We start from the raw sequence: 23,691 nt of genomic DNA, 5'->3' as shown, positions 1-23,691 counted from the left end.
CTTCATCGCCTGGAAAAACTTCTCCCGCTGGGCAAATTCGTTTCCCCACCTCTGGAGGCCATCTGGTCGAGCCCCTGGTCAGGTGGGTCACCTACAGCCAGTTTCCTAGGACCATGACCAGATAGTTTTTGAGTATCCCCGACCTTGGAGACCCCACACTTTCTTTGGGCAGCTTGTGCCGCTGCTCACCCTCACAGTAATATGTGTTTCCTGATGTTCAGAAAGAACCTCCAGTGTTTCGGTTTGTGCCCATTGCCTCTTGCCCTGTTACTCGGCACCACTGGAAGGAAATGTGGCCCTGGATACCATCAGTACTTTTATGGTAAAGGCACATCTCTGGCTCACATTTTATGTGGTGTTGCCACAACCTCCAGGTCCTTTCCTGCCAAGCTGGTTCCCAGCTGGATGTCCCCAGCATATTCTGGGCATGAGATTGTTCCTCCCCAGGTGCAGCCCTTTGAAAGTCTTGCTTGACTGCAGGAGGTTCCTGTCAGCTTACTGCTCCAGCCTGACGAGGTCCCTCTGGATGGAACCTTGACTCTCTGGCTTATCAGCCAGATAAAGATTTGCAGATATGGAGCTCTTCCCAGTTTTGTGTAGGGATCCTGAACTCCACCATTTCATGGTCACTGCAGCCAAGGCTGCCTTTGACCTTCACAGCCCCAACGAGCCTCTCATTGCTTCTTAGTAGGAGATCCAGCAGAGCATCTCTTCTTGTCAGTTCTTTTATCACTCATTGCATCCTGAGGCTTGGGGTGTTGCATCTGTTTCTGAGGCTGTGTTGGAGCCTCTGCCCTAGCAGGGACAGATGCTTTGACACCTGCAGAGAAAACCATTCCATGGTGTGTCACCACCATATCCAAGACTGTCACATTGATACTAATTCAGCTGATGTCCCCTCTTTCATGCCCTTCTGTGCAAACTGCTGTGTGCTCTATTAAAAGAAAATAAATCTGTATTGCAGCAGTTGTGGAGCAGTTGTGGTGGATAGCACAGAAAAGGAACATGCTGAATATTCTGCTGAAAATCATTACTACAGCAACAAGACCAACTGCTCCAATTACACTAAATTTCAAATTAAACACATCTTTAGTGGCCTCAGGGCATAACATTACAGTAATGACTCAAGCAAGGGCTTTGTCAGACAGGTGCCCAAGAAACAAGGCTCAAGAGCTCCTGCAATACCACAGCAGTTGTGAGGGAACACGTGCCAGCTTGTGCCAGCTCCCCACACTTCAACCCCTCTTGCCAGCTGGATGAACCACAGCCATCCCACTCCCCTCCTGCAGGCCTGCAGCCCCTCAGAAAAGCTGTGCAACTCTTGGTTCAAGGCCACAAATATAATATGACTCCAAACCAAAGGACCCAAGAGCATCCTGGTCCCTTCTCACTGGGCACTCAGCTCATGATTTCAGGTTTTCCTCAACAGTGGCTCAGAATCTTTCTCCGATTTCAAAACAGCTTTCACATCACACATTCTAGGAGCGCAGGGGATGCTAAAATCCAACATTGCAAGTTCCATCTGAGGAAACAGCTGTACTGTCATGGCCTCACCAAATGTCTTTGTGCTTGCAGGGCTTGTAGTGTGTGCCTGGTAGTCTGCCTCTCCCACACAGCATGTCACTGAGACAGTAGGACATAGCTCTGAGGGCGATCAGGATTTTAAATTCAAGCATTCTCATTCCTCAAGTAAGTGTTCATTAAAAAAATCCCAGAGTCTTTATTTTCTTGTAAATAAATTGATTTTTTGTTGTTGTTGTTTGAAGAGTGAATCTCCCAAAAGAAAAATTGATGGTGTTTTTTTTTTTCTGTCATGAACTTGCTAGAGAAAGGTGTCAAGGTGCCATAACCTGCTGCACTCTGCAATGAATCAAACAGCCACCTGAGGGTGCTTGCTATTATTGATACTGACCTTAGCAGCTCCTAGCAGGCTGGCCCTGGCACATGTCACCCATTTGTGCAGTTGCCAGCCTCTTTTTGCCAGCTCTTTCTTTCCATCATCTGCCCCAGTGCTGCAGCTTCCCCCAGCATGACCAGGGCAGGTAACAGACTGGCTGCACCCCTTCCCCAGCCTGGCAAGGCAAAGCTGACAGGCTTGGACCAAAGTTCTTGCTCTTGGCTTCTTTTAGACCCCATCCATGCAGGGCTCTGAAAGTCCTTTTTATCCCAGAATCAATGCAGCCCCCAGCCCCCACCAAGCAGGAAATGCAGCAGGAACTGCCGAGCTGTCGTTTACCCATTAGATGAGATAAAAACACTTTAGTGCACTGAGATTCTAGCCCAGGCATGGCATTTAATGAATGCTCTTGTCATTTTTCACTTTGTTGCTGGTAATTTGGCTGTCTTTGCATGCAGGTGGCTTACTACAAGTGGGTAACTAAAAGCCTTTCAGATCTCCTGACCCTGCCACATCCAGCTCCCAAATCTCAGAAGCTCATGGCGCTCCCTGGATTTATTTTGACATTATACATCAATCTCAGACTGAGCAACAAAGAGGGAGTATGAAAGGAGAAGATACATCTTAGGCAAGAAAATTAAATAAAATTAGTGGCAACATCGATCAGCCAGGTCAGTGCTGCCAGTGGAGCAGAAAACAGCCGGCAGAGATGGGCAGCACCAGCTCTCTTTAAACAGCAGCACCAGCTTCCACCCGGCACAGCCCCTGCATCTCCATTTCACACTCCCTGGAACAGGTGCAGCTGGCTTGGCTCTCCTCTGAGGCATTGACAGCTTTATAGTCAAAGGCTTGTCATTTCTCATTTGATCTCCCTCCAGCCTCCCTACCTGGTGTATATTCTCATACGATGTTCAGAGCACTGGCAAAAGAGGCTTTACAATGGCACTAAATGCTTCTTTTGTAGCTGCTTCAAAGCTGTTCAGAAATTTTTCTTGGTATTACCATTATCTGTGCTTTTCTGTTCTTCCCCAAAATTGTTCAATTTCACAGTTACGTCTGTTAGGCAGAATCAGAAAGCAAGTGTGTATTTTAGGCTGGCAAAACTGAAAATCCTTCTGCTGTCTCCCCCTGTGAGTTACTGTAACGGCTTTTGCCTTCAGGAAATTCAGCCAGCTTTCCCATTTCAGTGGAAGGGTCACATTTTGTTCCAAGATGCCTGCAAACAAATACTACAGAGGTAGAGGAATGAGGTGATAGCTAAGGGAAAGAATTTGGTGACTAAGGCTTGTCAATTGAAAAGAAACTAACCACAAAATCTAATCTCAGGGGAATTTAACTTATTTTGAAACTCCACACGAAAAAAAAAGCAGCCACTCATTAACTTGAAATATGCTGGTGAGATGTTTTATTCTCCTAAATACAGCAAAACTGAGTTCATCTGCAAAGGTGAACGTGATCTATTGCCTGTGCTCAGCAGAGCAAGAAAGTAAACAATAAGCAAAACAAATAAACAGTCAGATGTTAAGTTCTGGCAGTGTTACAAAATACAAGATGTCACTAGCACCAGGAAAAGGGTTTAACCCTTCTTTCTTTGCCCACTGACACTTGTCAGAGCAACAAAAGGGGATCTGTGCCCATTCTTAGATCAGAAGGAAAAAATGGGCAGTTCCCATTACCTTGCTTGCCTGCTCTTTGGGGCAGAGGCTGAGTGACACAGCAGGCTTGTGGCACACCATGACATTTAACACAATCTTCTATCAACTATACAGCCTTTTGGCATCTCATCCCTCCAGAAGAGGAAAATTCCCTGCCCTGTCCAGCCCCTCCTTCCTTAGGCACAAAGAAAGCTTTAACCTCTCCCTTTTTCCAGAATATGTGAATTTACTTCTGAGCCCCCGAAAAGCTTTGTATAAGCTCATTTGCTGACTTAGCCTTTTTAATTCTGGGACACCATGAAACCTTTTGACTGTACCAAGCAGGGGTGGGTACCTGCTCTATTCCTGCATAGCCCAGGCATGCAGCCGTTCTCTGGGCAAAGCACACAGGTCCTGCTCTCATCCAAAATCCTGCTGGGGAAGAGCTATAACAAACAATTCAAGAGGAGAGACGTGGAGCAATTAATGCCTTCCAGAATAGGCTGTAATTAGAAGAAATTTTGCTCTGTTTAGAGCCCCAGCAAGATTTTCTCTATCAGTTTGGGACATTCTTCATTTCTGCATCCGTTTGTTCCACTTAAGAGACAGCAAACTGCCCACCTGGGACACAGTGCTGCTACCAGCCCTGCTTCTTTCCCATTCCTGGTGTGAAGTGCAGGGCAGAACAAGCACAAGTTGTGCTTTACTTCCCCATTTCCACATGCCCCTGCTGCCTCCCACCCCTAAAGGTTCGTGTTTCTCTCCTCACTGAAGTGGAGCTGATTGCTGCATTAGCAGCCACTCTGACAGCAAACCTCAGCGGATTCTCAGAGGGCAGAGCAAAACAGAGCTCTATTGGATTTGATTAAGGGGCCAGAATAACCTTTACCAGAGTCACCTGGGCCAAGCAGGCAGACAGATCTCCAGCTGAAATCTCACACAGGTTTCCTCACAGCCCAGGGGACAAGGCTCCTCACCAGATCACACTGCTCTGTCACAGTTGGCGTCCAGAGGGGTGGTCACAGCCCTCCATTTACACTAGTGGTGACTTCTGAGACCCCAGCCAGGAAGGAGAAAGGAGTACATCTCTTTGGGGCCATTCACATCATCTGATCTGGACCTCTGCACAGCTCAGAGAACCCCTTTATCTCTATGTTGAGCTTATCAACTCAGACAGTAAACAAATTACTTCCTGTATGGATGAAAAATCTGCAGAAATGAAGATGTCATGAGGGCATCAAGCCTCAGATCTTCTAAAGCTTTTAGCTGGGGCAGAAGGACAAGCAAGATAAAGCCCAGTAAAGCCAAGGGGTTGATGACAAGGCACAGGAGGTTTAGTCTTAGCTCTGCCTGTTTTAGAGATATGACCGGAGCCTGAAAAAGTCACTGTGAAATCCTCATTGTACCAGGTTTGAGGAGCACACAGCAGGGAGCTGAGCACAGCAGCCAACAGGACAGCCCCAACAGAACCCCAGACAGATGAGCAGCTCAGAGATGAGACCCAGATTCAACCAGAAGTCTAGATCCTCAGAGGAGGATGAGATGAAGCCAGACCAACACCAAAGCAGTCAGTCCCTAGGTCAGAGTCAAGGTCTGTGATGGCAGCCATCATCCAGGAATCACTTGGCAGTTCCATGGTAGAATGTGACTGAGATCAGGAAGGCAGTCTGTGGATCACAGCCCAAAGCAATAGGTACTTTGAGCAGGAACAGGGAGACATACACCAATATTTCCCCCCTCAAAGGTCACATAAACCCCAGACTGAGCTTAAATAGAGCACCAGGCCATAGGTGTGAATAGAGGCCCAGGAGAGCCTGGTCAGGACAATTAAGGCTTATTTGTAGCTTCAGAGCCCAGACATAAACCTCTCTCCTTGAGCAGTGACTTAAGAATGTGAGGGGGGAGTCTCTGTCCCTGTCTTTTAACGGGCAAAGTGTCTTCACTGGGTAGAACCCAGAGGTGCTTTGTAACTTTTCATTCTGAACTGAAAAAGCTAATGTCATCTTCTGAAAACTATTTTAATAGCTGACTAAGCTGGAATGTGGGTATGTATTTTCAGAGTGGAGGGATCAGCCTGTACCTGAAGAGGGCTGGTAACTCCTGCCTCTGAGGAGAGCCAGTCACTAACTCATAGGCTCTGCTGGTATTCCTACATAGGTGTTCCTGGGGGATTTAATGGGACTGAAGCTCTTCAGCATCTCTTAGACAGGACAGCTACTGTCAGATCTCCCTGAGCACTCGATCACTCAAAGAAACTTGGCACTTCCTCTGGGTTCCCACAGCCTTACCTCTCCTTTAGAGAAGTGACTTGCAAAATGAGCAGAAGGGAGCACAAGCCTTTCCAAGGTGCTTTTGCTGCAAAAATGCAGAGCTCAGCAGCCCCTTAAGGCTGCTCACAAATGTTTAGTAGAGGCCGAGGGGCATGCTGGATGGCTGGAATCCTTGGCAGACCAGTGCTCCATGATAATGGAGACATTAAATCAGTGATGGCAGCAAGAACTGCATAATAGATGCAAAATACAGCAGAAGCCTGATCCAATTTTGGCTCTGCTTTGTTAAGTAGAAAAGTATTTTAGGAGATGGAAAAATACTAGGAAGTTCAGAGTGCATCCTTGCTGCAGTAGGAGATGTAGCTGTTTGCAGTGACTCACCTGTATCTATGAATCCACATCTGCTGTAAACATATTCCCATGCTGTCTTCACGTGCTGGAATTCAGGTGAGTTGAGGTCAACAAGGGCAGAGCTGTAAGCACCTGAAGCAGCTCTCCTGGCTGGACTGCACTAGGAAAGGAAGATGCCACTAACCAACACAACTGCTGCATCCTCAGCACTGTTACACTGGGAAAGCTCTTGTCACCCAGTTTCCAGACAGCTCTTTAGTAAACACAGTGGAGGTGGACAGAGAAGCTTCCACCCAAGGTCTGGCATGGGAGAAAGCGAAATACTGCTGGTCCAGAAATGTTGGATATGCTAATTTTTCCAAGAGGCTTTGGCATTAATTTGGGGAAAACCACACATTACTGAAAGGAGAACTTCACCTGTTCAAGGGGCATCTGCCACTTGACAGGCAAACTCAGAAACAACCACTGGCACATAGATGAGCCCATGACTTGCAGAGGTAGTGTGTTGCTTTATGATCACAATAAAGGCATAAGCTAAACTCTGCTAGTATGAATGAAAAGCCCTTCCCTGCAAGCTCTGCCTCTCCCTTTTTCCCAGCTCACACATGCTGATTGATTAGCTGGTATCTGCAGCACTTGCTCATACAGCCCCAGCAGGTGCACTGTTTGTGTGTTTCTGTGTGTGTTTGTTCCATGCTCAGCTCAAGTCAAACAGTTTATTATGAGATGCAGAGAGCCCTGCTGCTCTCTCAGGAGTCTGCACACAGCATGTTCAGATTAAACTGCATCAGGATCTGGCCCATCATGCCCTTTTCAAATCCAGATGCTCTTTCAAGCCTTTGCCAACAACCACAGTCTGAAGGGGAAGATGACCACAAGAAGGGACACCACTTGTCTCCATAAAGCCCAGTCTCCTTTACAGGGAGCACCTTTATTATCCTCCATGTGAGCCCAGGCACAGCCTGCTGTGAACAGACCTCACCTCCCCCAGACTCTTGCCTTTGCCCCTGGCTGCCAGGGGCACTGTGCAGTTTGAATCACAGCAGCAAGAAGCCAAGTGCACAAGCTTGGCTAAACTCAAGGTTGTCAGGGGAGCAACTCCTCGTTCCATGAGCGGGGCTTGGCTTGCTGAGCTCCAGAGCCCTGCAGCAAAATCCCCACTGTTCAGCAGGAACATGGCTCCTGGCAAGGCAGCCCCTGCTCAGAGCAGCATGTTTTCACCCATCTGCACCCCTGTCCAGACCAGACACCTGATGCTGTCAACAGCCAAAGCTTGCTCCAGGGAAGCTGAAAAGCTCAGTGGCCGTGAGAGGAGGAACATGCCTTCAGACTGGCATTAACACTCCAGTGAGCAGCTGATGCCAGCAGGAGTGAGGGCGCAGCTGCAAGAATTCATTGCACTGCTGGATGCTGGCAGCACAATGGTGGGAGGGCACACTGCCTTTGTGCTGAAGAGATGGGAGGCAGAGTGAGCAAAATGACAAACAACTGACTCCAGCAATGGCATCTCTCTTGCTGCCACTGCTCATTTTGTGTGCCAAGTGAGGTGACACCAGAGCACAGGAGGCAGGAGAAAGCTGTAGGACAAAACTGAATGGTGCCTAACAGCCCAGTCCAACAGTAGGGCAAAGAGCTGGGAAAATCAGGAGTCCTGCCCCATTCCTGTGTATCTCTCATGGTTTGCAGGGACATGTTTGGCCACCTATTTAACTGTGGGTCACTACAGGCATAGCAGAGGCTTCACAAGGTTGCAAGGGTTTAGGAAGTATTTTCTATTTCTCCAGTATGACATAAAGCCTATTCCCCCTCCTGCACCCAACATTGATTGACACAAACACACCAGTTTGCTTGGCAAGCTTGTTTCATCCTTTGTTGTTTCTGGTTTTGCTCTCTCAGGGCCAGGACCTTCCCCAGCAAGGTATGAGGGTTACCACAGAGCTGGGCACAGGGTGCAAGCATGGCATCTGCTGTCCCCAGGGACAGTCTCTGTGGCCTCTGGCATTAGGAGGTAAGGTGCTAACAGCTGTGAATCTGAGGAACCACACTGGACCTCACAGGGCAGTTGCAGGCACACAGCAGCTTGGCCATCCCTAATCCAGACCTGACCCAGGCCCACGATCAGGGGCAAAGGCTTGCTCAGGCAGGGAAGGAATACCAGCAAATGTCTCTATGGGCAGCCTGCAGAAAGCTCTGGTAGACAGAGACCCAGTAGGAAGGGAAAAAAACCAGCCAAAACAGTTAAACAAATACACAGGAGGGAGCTGGCAGACAGAGGAGGCAACCCACAGAGCCAGTTTCAGGCTGAGAGTCATGTGCTCAGCCCCCAGCAGGGCTCAGGCACTGCTGGCTCCAGGCTGGGAGGACACACATGCACACATCACTGTGACAAACCCCAGTGTCAGTGCTGACAGCCAGGGACACCTCTGCTTGGCCAGCACACAACTGCAGCAGCCAGCTCACAAATTCTTCTGAGCTCAGGCTGGAGATGCCGAAAGGTCCCACCGCTCCAGCCAGGAAAAAGCACATTCACTGCAGAGCTCAGCTGTGTCCTGCAGAGGGGTTACTGCTCCTCCCAGACTGGAATCCAAGTGGCAGCCAAGGCAGGAGATCAAGGCTGTCTAACCCAAGTGTGTGTAAGGAAGGGAAGTGGGAAACACTGTGATGGGACAGTCACAATGGGATACAAACATAAACAGGCAGGACAGGGAAGGAACCACTGCAGGCAGGTCCTTGGTGGACAAGGCAGCATTCACAGCATGGTCCAGGCCAAGTGTCCTGCTATCAGTCCACAGATGTCTCAGCTACAGCTGACAGCCAGCACTGGCCATTCTGACCAACCTGAAGAGCAAATATGATAAGTGATTGTCCCCAAACCTAACCCCACAAACTGCTGAGCAGTTCATGCAGCATCCAGGTTACTCGCTTAAGCTCTTCCACTCTTGGTGGCAGGAGTTACCAAAAGAGGAAATGCAGAAGTATTGAAAAACAAATGTATTTAAAACACACACACTAAAAAAATTGCATGTGAACACTGAGCCCATCTTGTCCTCCCTGAACACATCCAGCTTAGGCCTCCTCCACTGCCATGCCCAAAACCAGCACCATGGGAACTTCACCCTCCACAAATGGGTGTGAGAGAGGGTGTTCAGTTTAGGTGTCAAAGGTAGCACATGGATTCAGCTGTAAATTCACACCCGCTGACAGCAACACACAGATAACATCCACTAAGGCAAGGGAAGCCTCTCCACTGTGGATTCTGCAATTCCCCAGCAGGTACTAAAGGAGTTTTCAGTGCCCAAACAGATCATCATTAAGATCAGGAAGAGCTATGTTTTGTTTAATTTCTTATCCTCCTCTGCCTCCCCTCTCCTCCCCTGCAGAAACCAAGGTCAACTCATGTGGGCACCTGGGGAAATGTCAAGTGTCAGGCACAAAGGCCTGGAGCAGAGGCTGGCTGGTTCATGGAGAGTTGAAAGCAGTTTCAATTATCACCCATCAGGCTGTACAGTCACCAGAGATGGGAACAGAGAATCCCTGAGGGTGCTTGCAATCCAAGGGGGATGGATAATGCTTTCCAAATGCTCCCACTTGGTCCCTCCTGCAGAGGAGCCCATAACAACTAGTGACAAACAAACAGAAAACATGTCATGTAGATGGCCAGCAATTCTCTCCCTGCTGTGCTTAGCTACAAGGCAAAAAAGTGAACAAAGTTGCTAAACAGACTTGACAGGGCATTTAACTACTTAATTCTGTTCTATTTACAAGGTCTTCAGCAGCTCAGCACTCTCTTAATCCATAAGGCACGAAGCAAGCAAGAGGATGTGCAGCCTAGTCCCTCTGGCTCAGGATCTCTGCAGCATCCTGGAGGGCTGGAAGATGGAGGTCTCATCTCACAGAGGCATGCGGCAGGCTCTGCTTCAGCCTCAGAACTGCTGGACAATCAGCTTCCTCTTCACATCCCGGCTGAACCGATTCATCTTGAACACTTCACTGTCATAGAAGGCTGAGAGGTTGTGGATGTTGATCTGCCGAGCCTGGGAGGAGGGAGAGGGGAGAGGTAAATGTTTATTTAATCAAAGTAAGAACCATGTGGTTTTCCACAGCAGAGGCTGCATAAAATTTGACAGTCAGCAATCTCTGCTCAGCTCAGCAAGAATCAGAGCTGCAGTAGCAGGGCAGACTGCAGGTCAGGAGGAAGGAGCATTGGCAGTGCTGAGCTGAGCCAAGAGAGGATGCTGGCTCAGCATCTGCCTGCTCTCAGCTCGTCCTTTTACTTCCAGCAGAGACAGAATGTAACTCCTATCCAAAAGTCCCCAAAACCTCATCCAGCAGGAGAGTTTTGCAAGGGAGACATCTGACTGGGGGTGGTCACCCTGGCACCACCAAGCTGTGGCTTTGGAAGTAGTTACTCTGCTCATCTGATGCAAAGAGCAGAAAAGCACTAAACCACATTGCTCTAGAGCCAAGCAAAGTCACTATTTTGCACAGAAAGGCCAAGTCAGAAGTGCAACCTTTGGACAAGGATGAAAATGCATTCCTTAATGGAGGAGGCAAGCTAGCCTCAGGAGGAATTGGAAAAGTTCATACACATAGATTTCTCTGCTTTTTGCTTCTTCAAATGCAGATGCCAGGGAATTTGAGATCTCATTCACCTGCATAAGTACCACACTGCAGGATTTACCATTTCAACCCCAAAGTTTTATGGGGGTGTATAAAAACAGAGAGGGAAGAATACAGAACCTCCAAACAAGAGAAGCAGATGCAGAGGAGACAATCCTGATGCTGGGTTATATTGATTAACACCAGTCTTTTTTATAGTATCATAATGCAGGAAGGGAAGTCAGAAGCCTCAGAATGCCTCTGGTTCTGAGGCTGCAGAGAGCATGAAGCAGTCCCAGAGGCAGCTGGCTATAAGGCCATACCTTGTCCACCAGGTCCTTCTCGGGGACCTCGATGGTGTCCTGCTGGGCTCCATAGCGGTTCCTCTGGTACATCACCTGCTCTGCAATCAGCTGCTTCAGGATGAACAGCAGCAGCTCGTTGTTGTCTCGCTTGAACGAAAGGTAGCGGGAGAAAGTCTAGGAGGGAGGGTGAGATGAGCCATGAGGATCAGAGCAGTGACACACTGCAGTGCCCAGCACCAGCCAACCCCCTCCTGCCACAGAGCACACAGGGAACCCAATGCCACTGCTGTCACCTATGCCCTTCATGTATCTCAAGGGACTATGGCCTTGCCAAGCTGCCACCTGCACATGCAGTGGCAGCCCTCTGACAACTCCTCTGCTGACTGCTTTTATTCCCATCTGGAATCTCTGTAGGGGTGCTGGTGCCTCCTGGGGGCTAGCAGTGCCCTGCAGTGGAGTTGTGCTGCCCACAGGGACACAGCCATGGGAGGGCTGGCCCTGGGCAAGGCACAGAGCAGTTCCCCTTAACCTAGACTGCCCTGTGCCTCCCCAGCAGACGCTCATACTCGGCTGGCTGTTTGAGGCCAAAGAGAGAGGCCACGAGTCGTCCAGACAGAGGGCAGACACTCAACAGTGGATAAATGCCAGCATGCAGCCTGCCAAGAGCTGTTCAGAGCCAGCCCCTGCTACTCAGAGAACAGGGCAGACTGCACACTAACCCACAGTGAGTGCTGTCCTGTGGCTAACTGTACCCTGAGAACCCAGTAAAAATGTGAAGAAACAAACTGCCTGCTTGGCTTGATCACCTGGCAGCAGTAGGTGCCCTGTGCCAAAATAGCAGGGAAGGTGTCAAAAAAGAAGAGACATGGCAGTGCTTTTGAGTCAGAAGCTCAAGGTACACTTCCTTCTCAGACCCAGCAAGCACATTGCCTCACCACACACTAATGAGGGGCAATCACAGAACAAAGCCTTGTTTGGGGTCCCTGCTCAAAGGCACCCAGCTTGAGCTGTTGTTACTGCACAATGATTAAATTATTTTAAGTATCCAGATGTTTGAGACTTTGCTATGGGAAAACCTGGGGTCAAGCTGGTAAGGAAACCTTGTCTGACTGACTGTGAGTGTGATGTGTGTGGCTGTCAAGTGGCCTTGGTCCCAGGTGGTGTTAGTGTGACTGCCAGAGTGGCTCCTGCATGGTCATACAGGGAACCTCCTTGACATTTTAGCCCCACAGTACTCCACTTACACAGGCTCAGTGCCTGTCTCCACAGGACAGACCCCTGCAGAGCATAAGTGTCCTCCCACAGCCAGGGCAGTGCAAGGAGCTGCAGATGAACCCATGGGCCCTGGGTGCAGCTGCAGCCCCCAGCTCAGGTGGTGCCCACCTTGTGTAGGGAGACAGAAAATAAGAAAATAAAGATAGTGTAGAGAGCAATCTTACCCCTAAGGAGTTGCAGCTGGGTTAATTATCAAATATTAGGAACAGGCCTGACTTTAACAGGCCCGAGCTGTAACCAATGTGAAGGGCGCTATAAAAGAGTGGGTTGTCTGGTTGAGAAGGAAACTGGAGTCAGTTGGCTGCTTTGTGAAGGTGAAAGAATCAGTGCTCTGAGGAGCAGCCCACAAGCAACACCAAGAAGCTGTGAAACCTTTGCCACGAGGAGACAACAGAAGGGAAGCCCTGCGAAAAGATGACACTGACCTTCCGCATGCTCCGCATGACGCTGAACTTCTGCGTGTCGATGAAGCTCTCCAGCATCACCCTGATGGCCATGTTGACGTCGTCCTCCACCACGTAATCGCGCAGGTGCATGCGGGCGTGCGCCTCGGCCATGCGGATCATGGACTCGATGTGCCGCACCGTGATGGGGATGCTGCCCGTGGCCTGGGGGAGGAGGCAACGCATCACTGAGAGGGCAGGACAGGTGCCTTGTGGCCCAGGACCCAGCTCCTTTCACACTGCAGGAGCTCTCTGCACCTCTGAGGGTGCCTCAGGCTAAGGAGGCTCTGCCACCTGCTGGCACGGCCACACAGCCTGGCACAGCTCCCCTGCTCATCTGTGTTCAGCCCAGTGCAAGGGGATGTTGTAGGGTTGCTCTGTGACACTGTTTAGGGCCTTTCCAAGGTTAGCAATCCAGTTTCCTCCAGTAAATTTTAGGAGTTAAAGAAAGAAAAGACTAATCAAAACAGGTATAGATTTCCCGAGCTCCAAAAAATTTCCCTCACACCTCAACAAATTCTTCTTTCACTCGGTGAGCATGACATGAGCCTGAGACATCCCACTGACAAAAGAGAAGGGCAGTTCTACAGATAATGGCTCCCTGTAATGTACCAGGAGCATGAGGACTGAGTGAATGCAAACATCTCCTGCGGGCCTGCCAGACTGGGTGACAACAAAGGGACTTTGCCATGGCAGGCACTGTACACGTGTCCAGTCCATCAGTCTACATATCATCAACAGGCGAGACTCTGCACTTAAATGAAGAATCATCTGTTCAGCAGACACTGCAGGATCTGCCTGTCTCTCACAGAACAGTGGCACAGACTTCTGTGATGGGAATGGCAAGAATGTGTCAACATATGCTGGAACAGTCTCAGGCTGATTTGCAGTCTAGATACATACAGTTCTTCCCTCCCTTTGTCAGTATTCTCACCATAGACTCCTTCCTGAGGTCACTGTACATCCTGGCCACCTTGTCCTGGTCCATCTGGTTGAGTTTGGGGTGGACCTTCTCTTTGGCATAGACAATGTATTTCCTCAGGATCTCTTGAGGAATGGGTTCAACCCCATAGGTGTTGGGAAGGATGACCTCGTTAGCGTCCCCATTCACTGCCTCCTTGCTGCCTGGGTGGTGCTTGACATGGCTGCCAACAACGAACCGGGCAAGCATTTCATCCTGCCAGAGAGCAGAACACCAACAGACAATCAGCACACTCAGTGGTCAGAAAAACCTCAATGGGCAGCTGCAGCTGAGCATGCCACAGCAGCACTGAGGCCCAGCACATGCTGACTGCTGGCACAGCCCCTACCTGCACTGGGTCCACCGTGTCCCTCACCACACACAGGATATCAAAGCGGGAGATGATGGGCTCTGTCAGGTCCACGTTCTCCGAGAACGTCAGCGACGGGTCGTATCGCCCACCTGGATCACACACAATCCAGGTCAAACAGGCTCCAAGGCTGGAGCACTGGAGGAAGGACAGACCTCCAGCATGATACTGAAGATGTTCCTGCTTGCTTGATCTCTGCTCCAGAGTTGAAGGAACCAGGCAGAGGGAGGGGAAGCTGTGCCACAGCTCTCATGGCTGTGGAGTTATGCTGAGGGCCAGAGATGGTCCTGTAGTCTCTCAACACTTACCTATGGGATTGGCAGCAGCAACAATGGTGCAGCGAGCTTGCAAGGATGTGACAATGCCTGCTTTGGAGATGGAAATGCTTTGCTGTTCCATGGCTTCGTGGATACTGGTCCTATCTTGATCATTCATCTACAGGAAAGCAAGAATGATTTAGAGTGAAACTATGTCTCTATACCCCACTGCCAAACACACCAAGGGCAATCAGCTCCAAATGCTCTGAAAAGGCAGCAAACTGCACTACAGACCAGCAAGGGCCTAAGCAAACTGCAGGTACTTGGGTCATCTGGGAGATGTCACCAGGAGTTACAGTGTGTCCTCAGAGGACAGAAGTTACACCTGGTCACTCCACAGCTAATCCTTCACAGGGAGATGAAGCTGGGCTCACCTTGTCAAATTCATCAATCAGGCAGACACCTCTGTCAGCCAGCACGAGGGCTCCTGCCTCCAGAGTCCACTCCTTGCTGACTGGGTGCCTCTGCACGTAGGCTGTGAGGCCCACAGCAGAAGCACCCTGGCCAGTGGTGAAAATTGCTCTGCTTGACACCTTCTCTATATATTTAAGAAACTGTGATTTTGCAGTACCGGGGTCTCCACACAGAAGCACGTTGATGTCACCACGAACTTTGTGTTTGCCACCTACAAAAGCAATGGGAAAACCATGTGGTAGCAGAGTGCATGGCTTGGCAGCAACCCTGCCCTGAGCACCACAAAGCTGAGGGCAACCAGCAGGCATGGCAACCAGTTTACAGGAAGGTTGAGGGGGAAAGAAAGTCAGTTTTGGAGGCAGTCATCTTTGTATAACAGACTTTCTAACATTGTTGACATATCCTTCTAAGGAGATGATAACAAATCAGGGTGCCAGAAGGTCAAACCTCTGAAGGAGCATTAAATGTGACCTCCTAGCAGAGGGATATAAACTTGCCTGGGTTTGCAACAGGAGCTGTTTTCAGTCATGGCATTTCTACTGTCACACCAGAGTTTTCAGTGTGATAGAAGAACCAGTTCAATCACAGATCTGTGTTCCTGTTGCAATGGCACAGACAAACCCCAGGCCCTTTGCCCTCCCCTGAGTGAGGCAGGACCAAAGGACACAACTGACACTCACCTGGGTTTTTGGGCTCTCCACCAAAGAGAGCTAAAGCCAAGCCCCTCTTGATATCTTCATGTCCATAAATAGATGGGGCAATGCTGGCAAAAATCTGAAAGGGAAACCAGAGGAGTTGTGCAGGGAATACCAGCTTCCATTCTGAACAGAATCTTGCAAAGTGCTATATCTAAAGCTACTCTTAAGATATTGCTGTCTCCAAAGAGTGTTTTATTATCCACATTGTGAGGCCTTTTTCAAAGGTGATGACCCACCCACTGTTGCCTAAAGGAGCTTCACAAAAATGGTGCTGTTGGGGCATGGCAGATTATTTAGTCTGGTGCTGGAAGCTGTTGTCACTGCCTCCACAACCCCGTTCTACACAAAGCACACCACAGTGCCTGTTATCAGTTCTTGTAAAGCTGGGGACCTTGATCAGAGGCTGACTGCCTGCATGTGACAGTACTGCAGTGGGCTGTGCCACACATAAACTGTTTTCATAGTCAAATATTACAAACAACTGGCTTATTTTCTCAAGGGTATTCTGAAAATAACCTGATGCTGGAGACTACTCATGTTAAAACACTCCTGGCCCAACTGAAGCTGCTGCATCCACTGCAACAGAAGTCACTGTAACAACAGCACAGCCAAGGCAATGGAGCAAAGTCCCCCATTACAGAAATTAAATCTGACCCAAGTGAGGTTGAACAAGCACCAGTCCAGGAGCTTGTTCTTTCAAGTACTGGATTCAGGTCTTAGCATATAGAGGAAGCAAAGCTAGAATCTTAAAATCTCTACCACAACTAAGCTAAGCAATAATATCCCCTTTAGGGACTGGAGATGCAGTCACTGGCCTCACAGAACACTTCTACCACTTGGCTTTCAAGACAGAGAGAGAAAACCAATCAGATGTAAGCACTGTCTGAGTGTCTCTCACCAGTCATCTAGCCCTCTTAGGATGTAGAAGGATCAGAGAAGCAGAAAATTTTACCTCCAAAAGTACAAGGGAGGTTTCTTATTTACTTCCCTCCTATAACTGACTCTCACTAACAGTAGTCTGAGAGCTACAGAAGACCATTCAGAGACAACTGGGATTTCTGGGCTCCTTTAACCATTGTTTGGCCAGCTGATGCATTTCAGCACTTTCTGATCCAGCTGCCAAGTGATGGCAAGCTATCAACAGGAAAAGAAGGGATATCTGAGGCTGACCCACCTTCTCCCCAATTTGCTCATCCTTGGAAAGACCCACAATCACTTTCACATCTTCATCAGTCAGCTCTCCAACAGCCAGCTTGTTGTCCTTCTTGGCAATGTGGTTGGCCAGGATCACAGTTGCAAACACTGGGAACCCATTGGCAGTGTTCAAGGAGCCATCGTAGTTGTTGTGGTAGATCCCTGTCAGCTCCTGGGAAGCAGGAAATGCTCTGTCAGTGCCTGCACAGTACAAAACAGCCCCTTCTCCATTCTAAGGTAAGGCTCAAATGCATCTGAGGACAACACCCCCATCCCCACAGATGTTCCCATGATGTCAGAATTTAAAAATACCCTATGCTCTCCCGAGACTTAAGCCATGTACTCACAATCTCATCTCCTGGCTTGCAGCTGTCCACCAGGTCAGCGAGGAGAATGGCATCCTTGGAGCGGGGCAGCCTGCCCGCAGCCACCTTCCCGGGGCTCTCCTGGATCTTGATGCGCTGGTAGTTCTGATACACTGTCTGCAGCAACAAAATAAAGTTACCCAGCTAGTCCAGCAGGCACCAGCATGGCTCTTCACAGGCACCTCAAGAGAGGAGCCATTCCAAGACCTCAGTTAGAAAAGTATGGACATGGGAGGATGGAGGTTGTGAGGAGCAGCTCCAGGGTGTGATAGGCAATAGTGGGGACAGGAAAGCACTTGGCTGCATCTCACCACTGTGTTTTAGCCTCCACAGTGTTTGTCCACCCAAATACTGGACCAGTTCCTGGGAGAAGAATGCTCCACTTGTGATGGTTAAAGGTATCAAAGCAAAGAATGAAAGTTAGAAGCTCCAAATCAATGGTTTTGCTCTCTGGTTTCCTTAGCTGACAGATTAGGACAGACTGACCTAAATGGGAAGGAGATTTGGACAGCATGTGTCTACATTTCTAAAAGAGGAATAAGTAACTGTGTACCACAAAGATGATTGTGGCAAGATTCAATCCAAACACCTACAGTGTGGCAGTAAATTACTTTTGGTTGATAAACCAAGTGAAGAGCAGGTCCAGAGCTCAAACAGACCTATCTTCACAGCCCCCTGGATATAGCAGAAGACCCCTCTAGTCACAGCAAACTGTTCAAAGGGTGGGAGTCAAAGCAGGGCTGTGAGAACAGGCAGTGCAGCAGGATGAGCAGCCACTCCCATCCAGGCAAGCACAGTCTCTTACCTCTTCCATGTTGATTTCAAACGGGCCAAGAGACTGACACTCTGGACAGGAACCAGGTTTCACCTCCTGGTTCTGTGACTGGAAAAAGGGTCCTAGGATGAAGTTGCACTTGCTGCAGTTGTATTTGACCATGCTGAGCTGAGGCAGGACCCCTGTGCAACTTGTCACCACTCCACTGGTCCGGATCAACTGATTCAAGTGCAGCTGCCTGGGGAAAGACAGAGATATGCTGGATGCCTGCAGGCATCAGAAGGCAAAACACCCTCCAGAAATACTCCTGCTGCAAGGCACAAGTTTACCTCAGGGATGCTGAAAGTTCATCCTTAGCATGATTTTTCCCTGTGCTAAGCTCAGAGACTTACGCAGAGGTTTAGCTCACAGGTGAGACCTGAGCACCCCAAAGTCCAATGCAAGCCCCAGAGCCACTGCTGGTAGCTCTGCTCTTACCTGAGTGACCGCAGCTCTTCCACCAGAGGGAGGTGGGAGATACGGACATGGATCTCCTGAGCAATGCGATCATACTTGGGGTACATGGCCAGCACCACTTCCTTGGCTGCTTCATCAAAGATCTTCAGCATCTCTGCTGGGGCCTCAGGCAGAAAGTAAGCAAGGACATGCTCCTGGGCTGCCAGATCCTCGTAGTTCACCACCAGACTCTCTTTGTTCTCTAAAGAAAAAGATGGAGTGAATTGTAATTTCAGCCTGTTCATTCCTCAAGGAGTTTGCAAATGATTGCCAGAACATACAAGCCTGTATCTTGTAGGCTGGAGTTAATAGGTCTCTGCACCTTCTCCAAAGTTTAGAGATTAACAATTTGAAAATGGGTGGAAAACTCATTTAAATTTATTCCTCTAACAAATTCTTTATCAGTACCAAGCTTGTGATTGTACTTCTCCAGTTCGGCACAGATACTCCCCAGGCTCACTGTTCCTGAAATTCAAAAGCCTCAGCCCAATATACAATTCTCTCAGAGACCTCCAGGAAACAGAAGTTAATAGGAGAGACATTATGTGTGCTGAATGGTTGGCAAAAAACCTCCTGTGTCTTATGTTCGTGGAAATGGATGAGACAAATGCCTTTTATTTCCCAGCTTTACAAAATTGATCCTGTTCCACTGCTGAAGCTTCTGCTAACTATAAAGAATAAATACAACAAATACAGCTACATGAGCTGTTCCTAGATGCAACAATTTCTGCTTTTAAAACTCATCAATGACAGCCTTAATGACCATTTCTTCTGGCACTGCCTAGTCAGAATACAAGGCTACAACACTGACACAGTTTCCAAAGTCACAAGGTCTATTTGTGTCCCCTTACTGGATAATGCATTTTCCAGTGTGAGAAAGTAACTGGTGCAGACAGCAAGCAATTGTTGTCTCTTTCAGATCACAAACTTGCAGACCACTGTCTGCTGCCCCACATATTCTTCTGCTAGCATTTCTACGAAATGAATATTAATGAGGAGCAGACGCCAGGGGCCTTCTAATTAGTCAGCCAGAATCAAAGAAGACACTAGACATGTTTCCATTATTCATTTATCTCCATCAGCATCAGGCTTTCTTGAAGTGCTGATTCAATGTCTGGAACAAAGAGGGCAGGCAGCAAAATCTCCACCTCTGTACTGGATCACCACAACGTACTGTGACCCACATAAAGAATGAGAGAGCCTCCAGTGACCCAGCCCTACCTTTGCACATGTCACTGATCCTCTCCTTGAAGACATTGTGCCCATGGTCATCCACATGGGTCTTCAGGAAGTTCTTGAAGCGGTGATAGATCTCAAGCCGGGGTGCTGCCATGGAAACCCACTCCCTCACTGAGTGCCCTTTCATGTCCTCCAGGTTCTCAATGCTCTCAATCATGTCCTCATCCTCCTCCTCCATGCCTTCAGCAGCCCGCTCCGCCAGCCGCCTCTTCCGGGCAGGACGGTCTTCATCCTCATCGTCACTGTCTACGGGTGGGAGGGAAAACTGTTCAAGAGCTGGGATTCCCATTCCCACTCTCTGGATTAGTCACAGTGGGATTGCATAGGCTGTGGAAGTAATGAGTTCACAGCCTGGGATACAAACCAAGAGACATCCCAGGCCCAGCCTAAATTGTTCTAGACTTGCTCCTACATCTTCCACAACACAGCCAAGATTTCAAGGGTGTGAATTTGAAGATCTGCATACAACAGCACATATTTGAGTCCAATAATGCACTGACCAAGGAACAAGCTTGAAAGTGCTTCAAAGGCCCTTCCATCCAGCCCGTAAAAGTCTGTACAGGAGCACCAACACCAACAAACTCGACAGCACAGCTTGGTAGAATCCTAGCCCTTTGATAAAGGCCCAGGATCCTAAATCTGTTTCAGCAGTGACCAGAAGGACACCAAATGAGCTCCTGGGAAACCCAAAGGAAAGGGATCCTGCACTGGGGAATCCAGCCAAGCCCACAGCCAGCGATTTCATTAAGAGCCCAGCCACACTGGAGCTCTAGAGACCTCCCTACTAACCTGAGAGTAGAGAGCCCAGCTCCCCCCAAGGGCGAGGTTATTATCAATCAACAGCTCAGTGTACCTACCGTAGAGCAGCCCCCTCCTCATGCGGCCCATGCCCTGCTCCAGCTCACGGTCCCGCTGCCTCATCACTCGCTCGGCAGCTTCCCTCTGGCTGGCAGTCAGCTCCTCAATATCTTCATCATCCAGGGCCAGGCCCTCTGCTTCGTACACATCCAGCTCTGGGATGGGCCGGTAGTCCCTAGTACACAAACACAGAGCAGGGAATCAGGCCAGGAAAGCAATTCTGCAGCCCTTCTCCAGCTACTGCTGGGCAGGTGTCAGGACAGTTCTGCAGCAGGACAGAACGGTGCTGAGCAGGAAGGCACTTCCCAGTGGAAGATGCCCTACAGTAAAGGGCTCCAGCACTACGGTTAGGAATGCCAGCATTCAAGCCTTTGTGTTGTAAAGTTAGTTTGCCGGCAGACCTTGCTGAGTAAAACAACATCAAAATTCGTGCCTAGAGAAGCAAAGAGCTGGGCTGAATGCACAACATACATCCGGGTAGATCCTGGTTTACTCAGCCGGGACCATGATGGCACTTTGCTCAGTTCTCCCAGGACTCAAGTGACATCATACTGTGACCTTTCCCCATTGCCCAGAAGCTCTTCAGCCCACTCACCCCAGCTGCCAGCACAGCAGAGGGATCCCACAAGGCCTGAGAGCTCCCTCCATGTCTCTGGCTGCACGGACATCCCCAGCACACCATCGCCGGACACAACCCTCCGAACGATTTTCTTACCTTTCCATCCCTTCCCCAATAAGCTCTTCCCCTTCTTCCTCCTCTTCGGGGAGCCCCTCAGTCCCCAGGAGCCCTTCGGACTCATCCTCGAAGGGGGGCAGGTCCCGACCGGGGCTGGACGTGAAGGCATCGCCGCGGCGGGAGCTCCGCACGGGGCTGGTCACTGCTGCCTGCGACTCGGAGGAGTCCTGCAGCGACAGGAGGGAGGGTGAGGACGGGGGGCCGCAGGAGAGAGTGGGTTAGTGTCCCCAGGGGACTCTGCCATGCCGGCCGCCGTCAGAAGGGAGGTATATGGATCAGCCGTGAGTTATAATAATTAGCCCTCCTCGCAAAATACAATGGAAACATATGGGGGGACGGGGGGGGGAGAGAAGGGGGTAAATCCATCCTCGCAGCGCAGCCGCAGCGGAGGGAAAGGGTCCGATGGTGCCCCGGCTCCGCTCTCTGCTCGGCGGAGCAGGGCAGGCGGGAAAATTCCCCCGGGGTTTCGGGAGCAGCGCCGGGCGCGCCCCCAGCGTCCCCCCCAGCCCGAAATCCCCTCTGGACCCCGCAGCGCCAAGTGTCCGGCAGCGGGGAGACCCCAGGGCCCGTGGCCGCGGGGGTGGCACCCCAAAGAGACGGCTCCCCCGGCCCGGCACGGCCACTCACCGCCATCACCGCCGCTTCCTGACTCCCGGATTCCGCGCGAAAACCAAACCACGTGGTCACAAAAGCGCGCGAAACCTCATGAATAATGGATAGACCGGGACGGGCCCCGCCTCCTTGTGAATATATGCATGACAGGCGGGACCCGGGGCCGCCCCCGGCCAAGGGGGCTCGGGCGGCTGATGGGCGGCTCTGGCGAACTTTAGCAAACATTTCCCTCTGGTACTGAGGGGTCTCCTCCTCCCGGGAGCCCGAGTCACGGGAGAGATCCCGCTGTGAATCCCCGTGCTCGCGGTTGCCTCTTTGAGAGCTAAAATCAAACCTTGCTTGACAGGGTTTGCCCCTGACCCAGTTCAATCGTCTTTATTCTGATTCTCGCTGAAACTACAAGACGTGGGAAGGAGGTTCTGGCATTTTGTGATTTTGGGGGGGGGGGGCTGTTTGTCTGTTTTCGGTGTGGGTTTTTTTTTGGTTGGGTTTTTTTTTTTTGGGGTTTTTTTTGGGGTTTTTTTGTTTGTTTGGTTTTGTTTTTTTTTTTTTTTAATGCAAGCCTGTATGTACTGGAAGTCACGGGGCTGATCAGAGCCATTCTGAAGAACAGACACATCTGTCTCTCCAGCTGTTCAGTGCAGCAAGCAAATGCCATTTGTGAGAGGAACTGAAGAAGAGCACCTGTCACACAGAGATTGGAAGAGGAATTTAGACAGACAAGCAATGGGGCTGATGTTTGGCGAAGAGATGGAATGCTTCCTTCCAGGTCACAGGGTCTTGCATAACAGCAGGTGGTTTGGAGTTTGGAGGGCTGCATTCTCTGAAGGGTTTCTGACCACTGTGTAGTATCAGGCTATTTCTGCTCTCGGCTGGACTCGGGTGTGAGACAATGACCCTGAAACAGGAGACACCAGAAGCAAAAGTGACTGAAGAGGCAGCTGACAATCTGAAATGGATCTTCCAGGAGCCCAGCTGGATGATTCAGGCTAGTACTAATATAGCAAAGCAGGAGCATCACGATATAAATAGGAGAGTGGCTCAGCCTCTTCTCTGTGACACATGACAGGGAGCTGGCTGGTTCTCAGAGTGAAACAGACGCAGGGACACCCCCAAGATGCCCCCACTTGCAGGTTTCTAGAGACCACTATAGGCCTGGTGATCTTAGAGGCCACAGAATCACAGAACCATGAAGGCTGGAAAAGATCCTCATGGAGCCCAGCCATTAATCCAGCCCTGCCAAGCCCACCCTCCTCATGGAGCCCAGCCATTAATCCAGCCCTCTAAGCACCACATCTCCATGGTTTGGGAACACTTTCAGGGATGGTGAATTCACACCTCATTGGAAAGCCTGTTCAATGCTTGAGCACTGTTCCAATGAAGAATTCTTTCCTAATGTCCAGTCTTCCAACCCAAATGATCCTATGGCTTAAGGGAAGGCAGCCCAGGACCTGGCTAAGCTGGTGCTGTGTGACAAGGCCCAGATGACACACTGTGATGAGCCAGTGTCACCACAGGGTGCCACTGTCTCTCCAGGTACCAGACAGCTGGATGGACAGACACATTTTCTGTTTGTCCTTCCTGGAAGACCACACACCATGCCCATGTTTTCACTGCTAACTTTGGGTGCCACCTTCAAGTGGTCTTATGCTTGAACTGGGGTACTCTGTCTCTTTGACTAGAGCTGAGCTTGGGCAGCTGAAAGCACCCCTAAAATCAGGCTGCTGCCATGCATGGAACAGGGCTCCTTCTGCTACACTAGAGATACAGACAGGGTATGTGAGAGGGCTGAGATGCAGAGGGGGCCCAGGCTGCTCGCTGGGCTGACCTCATCTGAGCACCACACTCCTGAATATCCAACCATACCACTAGGATTTTGCAGA

General features: G+C 49.9%; 1 protein-coding gene across 1 annotated transcript; it reads right to left on the bottom strand.

The window, feature by feature from the left end:
* Positions 1-9,128: 9,128 nt before the first annotated feature.
* MCM2 (minichromosome maintenance complex component 2) lies at positions 9,129-21,916 on the bottom strand. The gene is made up of 16 exons (XM_009091096.4): positions 21,824-21,916; positions 21,176-21,363; positions 20,460-20,635; positions 19,585-19,848; positions 18,346-18,565; positions 17,899-18,106; positions 17,076-17,210; positions 16,709-16,900; positions 15,517-15,610; positions 14,797-15,047; positions 14,414-14,540; positions 14,085-14,197; positions 13,709-13,951; positions 12,757-12,939; positions 11,075-11,230; positions 9,129-10,186 (listed from the first exon to the last, which is right to left on the bottom strand). The coding sequence occupies exons 1-16, from the start codon at positions 21,827-21,829 to the stop codon at positions 10,076-10,078; spliced, it is 2,667 nt and encodes an 888-aa protein (XP_009089344.2). The 5' UTR covers positions 21,830-21,916; the 3' UTR covers positions 9,129-10,075.
* Positions 21,917-23,691: the final 1,775 nt, after the last annotated feature.

The sequence above is a fragment of the Serinus canaria genome, chromosome 12 (genome assembly GCF_022539315.1).
Source record: "Serinus canaria isolate serCan28SL12 chromosome 12, serCan2020, whole genome shotgun sequence".
Lineage (NCBI taxonomy): Eukaryota > Metazoa > Chordata > Aves > Passeriformes > Fringillidae > Serinus > Serinus canaria.
Note: the sequence above shows the minus strand (reverse complement) of the source record. Positions and strands in the feature narration are given on the sequence as shown.

Bases quoted from the DNA above. Each gene is read 5' to 3' on its own strand.
- MCM2 (XM_009091096.4), bottom strand. The intron at 18,107-18,345 runs GTAAGAGCAGAG...GTCTTTCCCCAG, and splicing joins GAAGAGCTGCGGTCACTCAG to GCAGCTGCACTTGAATCAGT. The intron at 14,541-14,796 runs GTGAGCCCAGCT...GCTTTCCTGTAG, and splicing joins TGATTGATGAATTTGACAAG to ATGAATGATCAAGATAGGAC.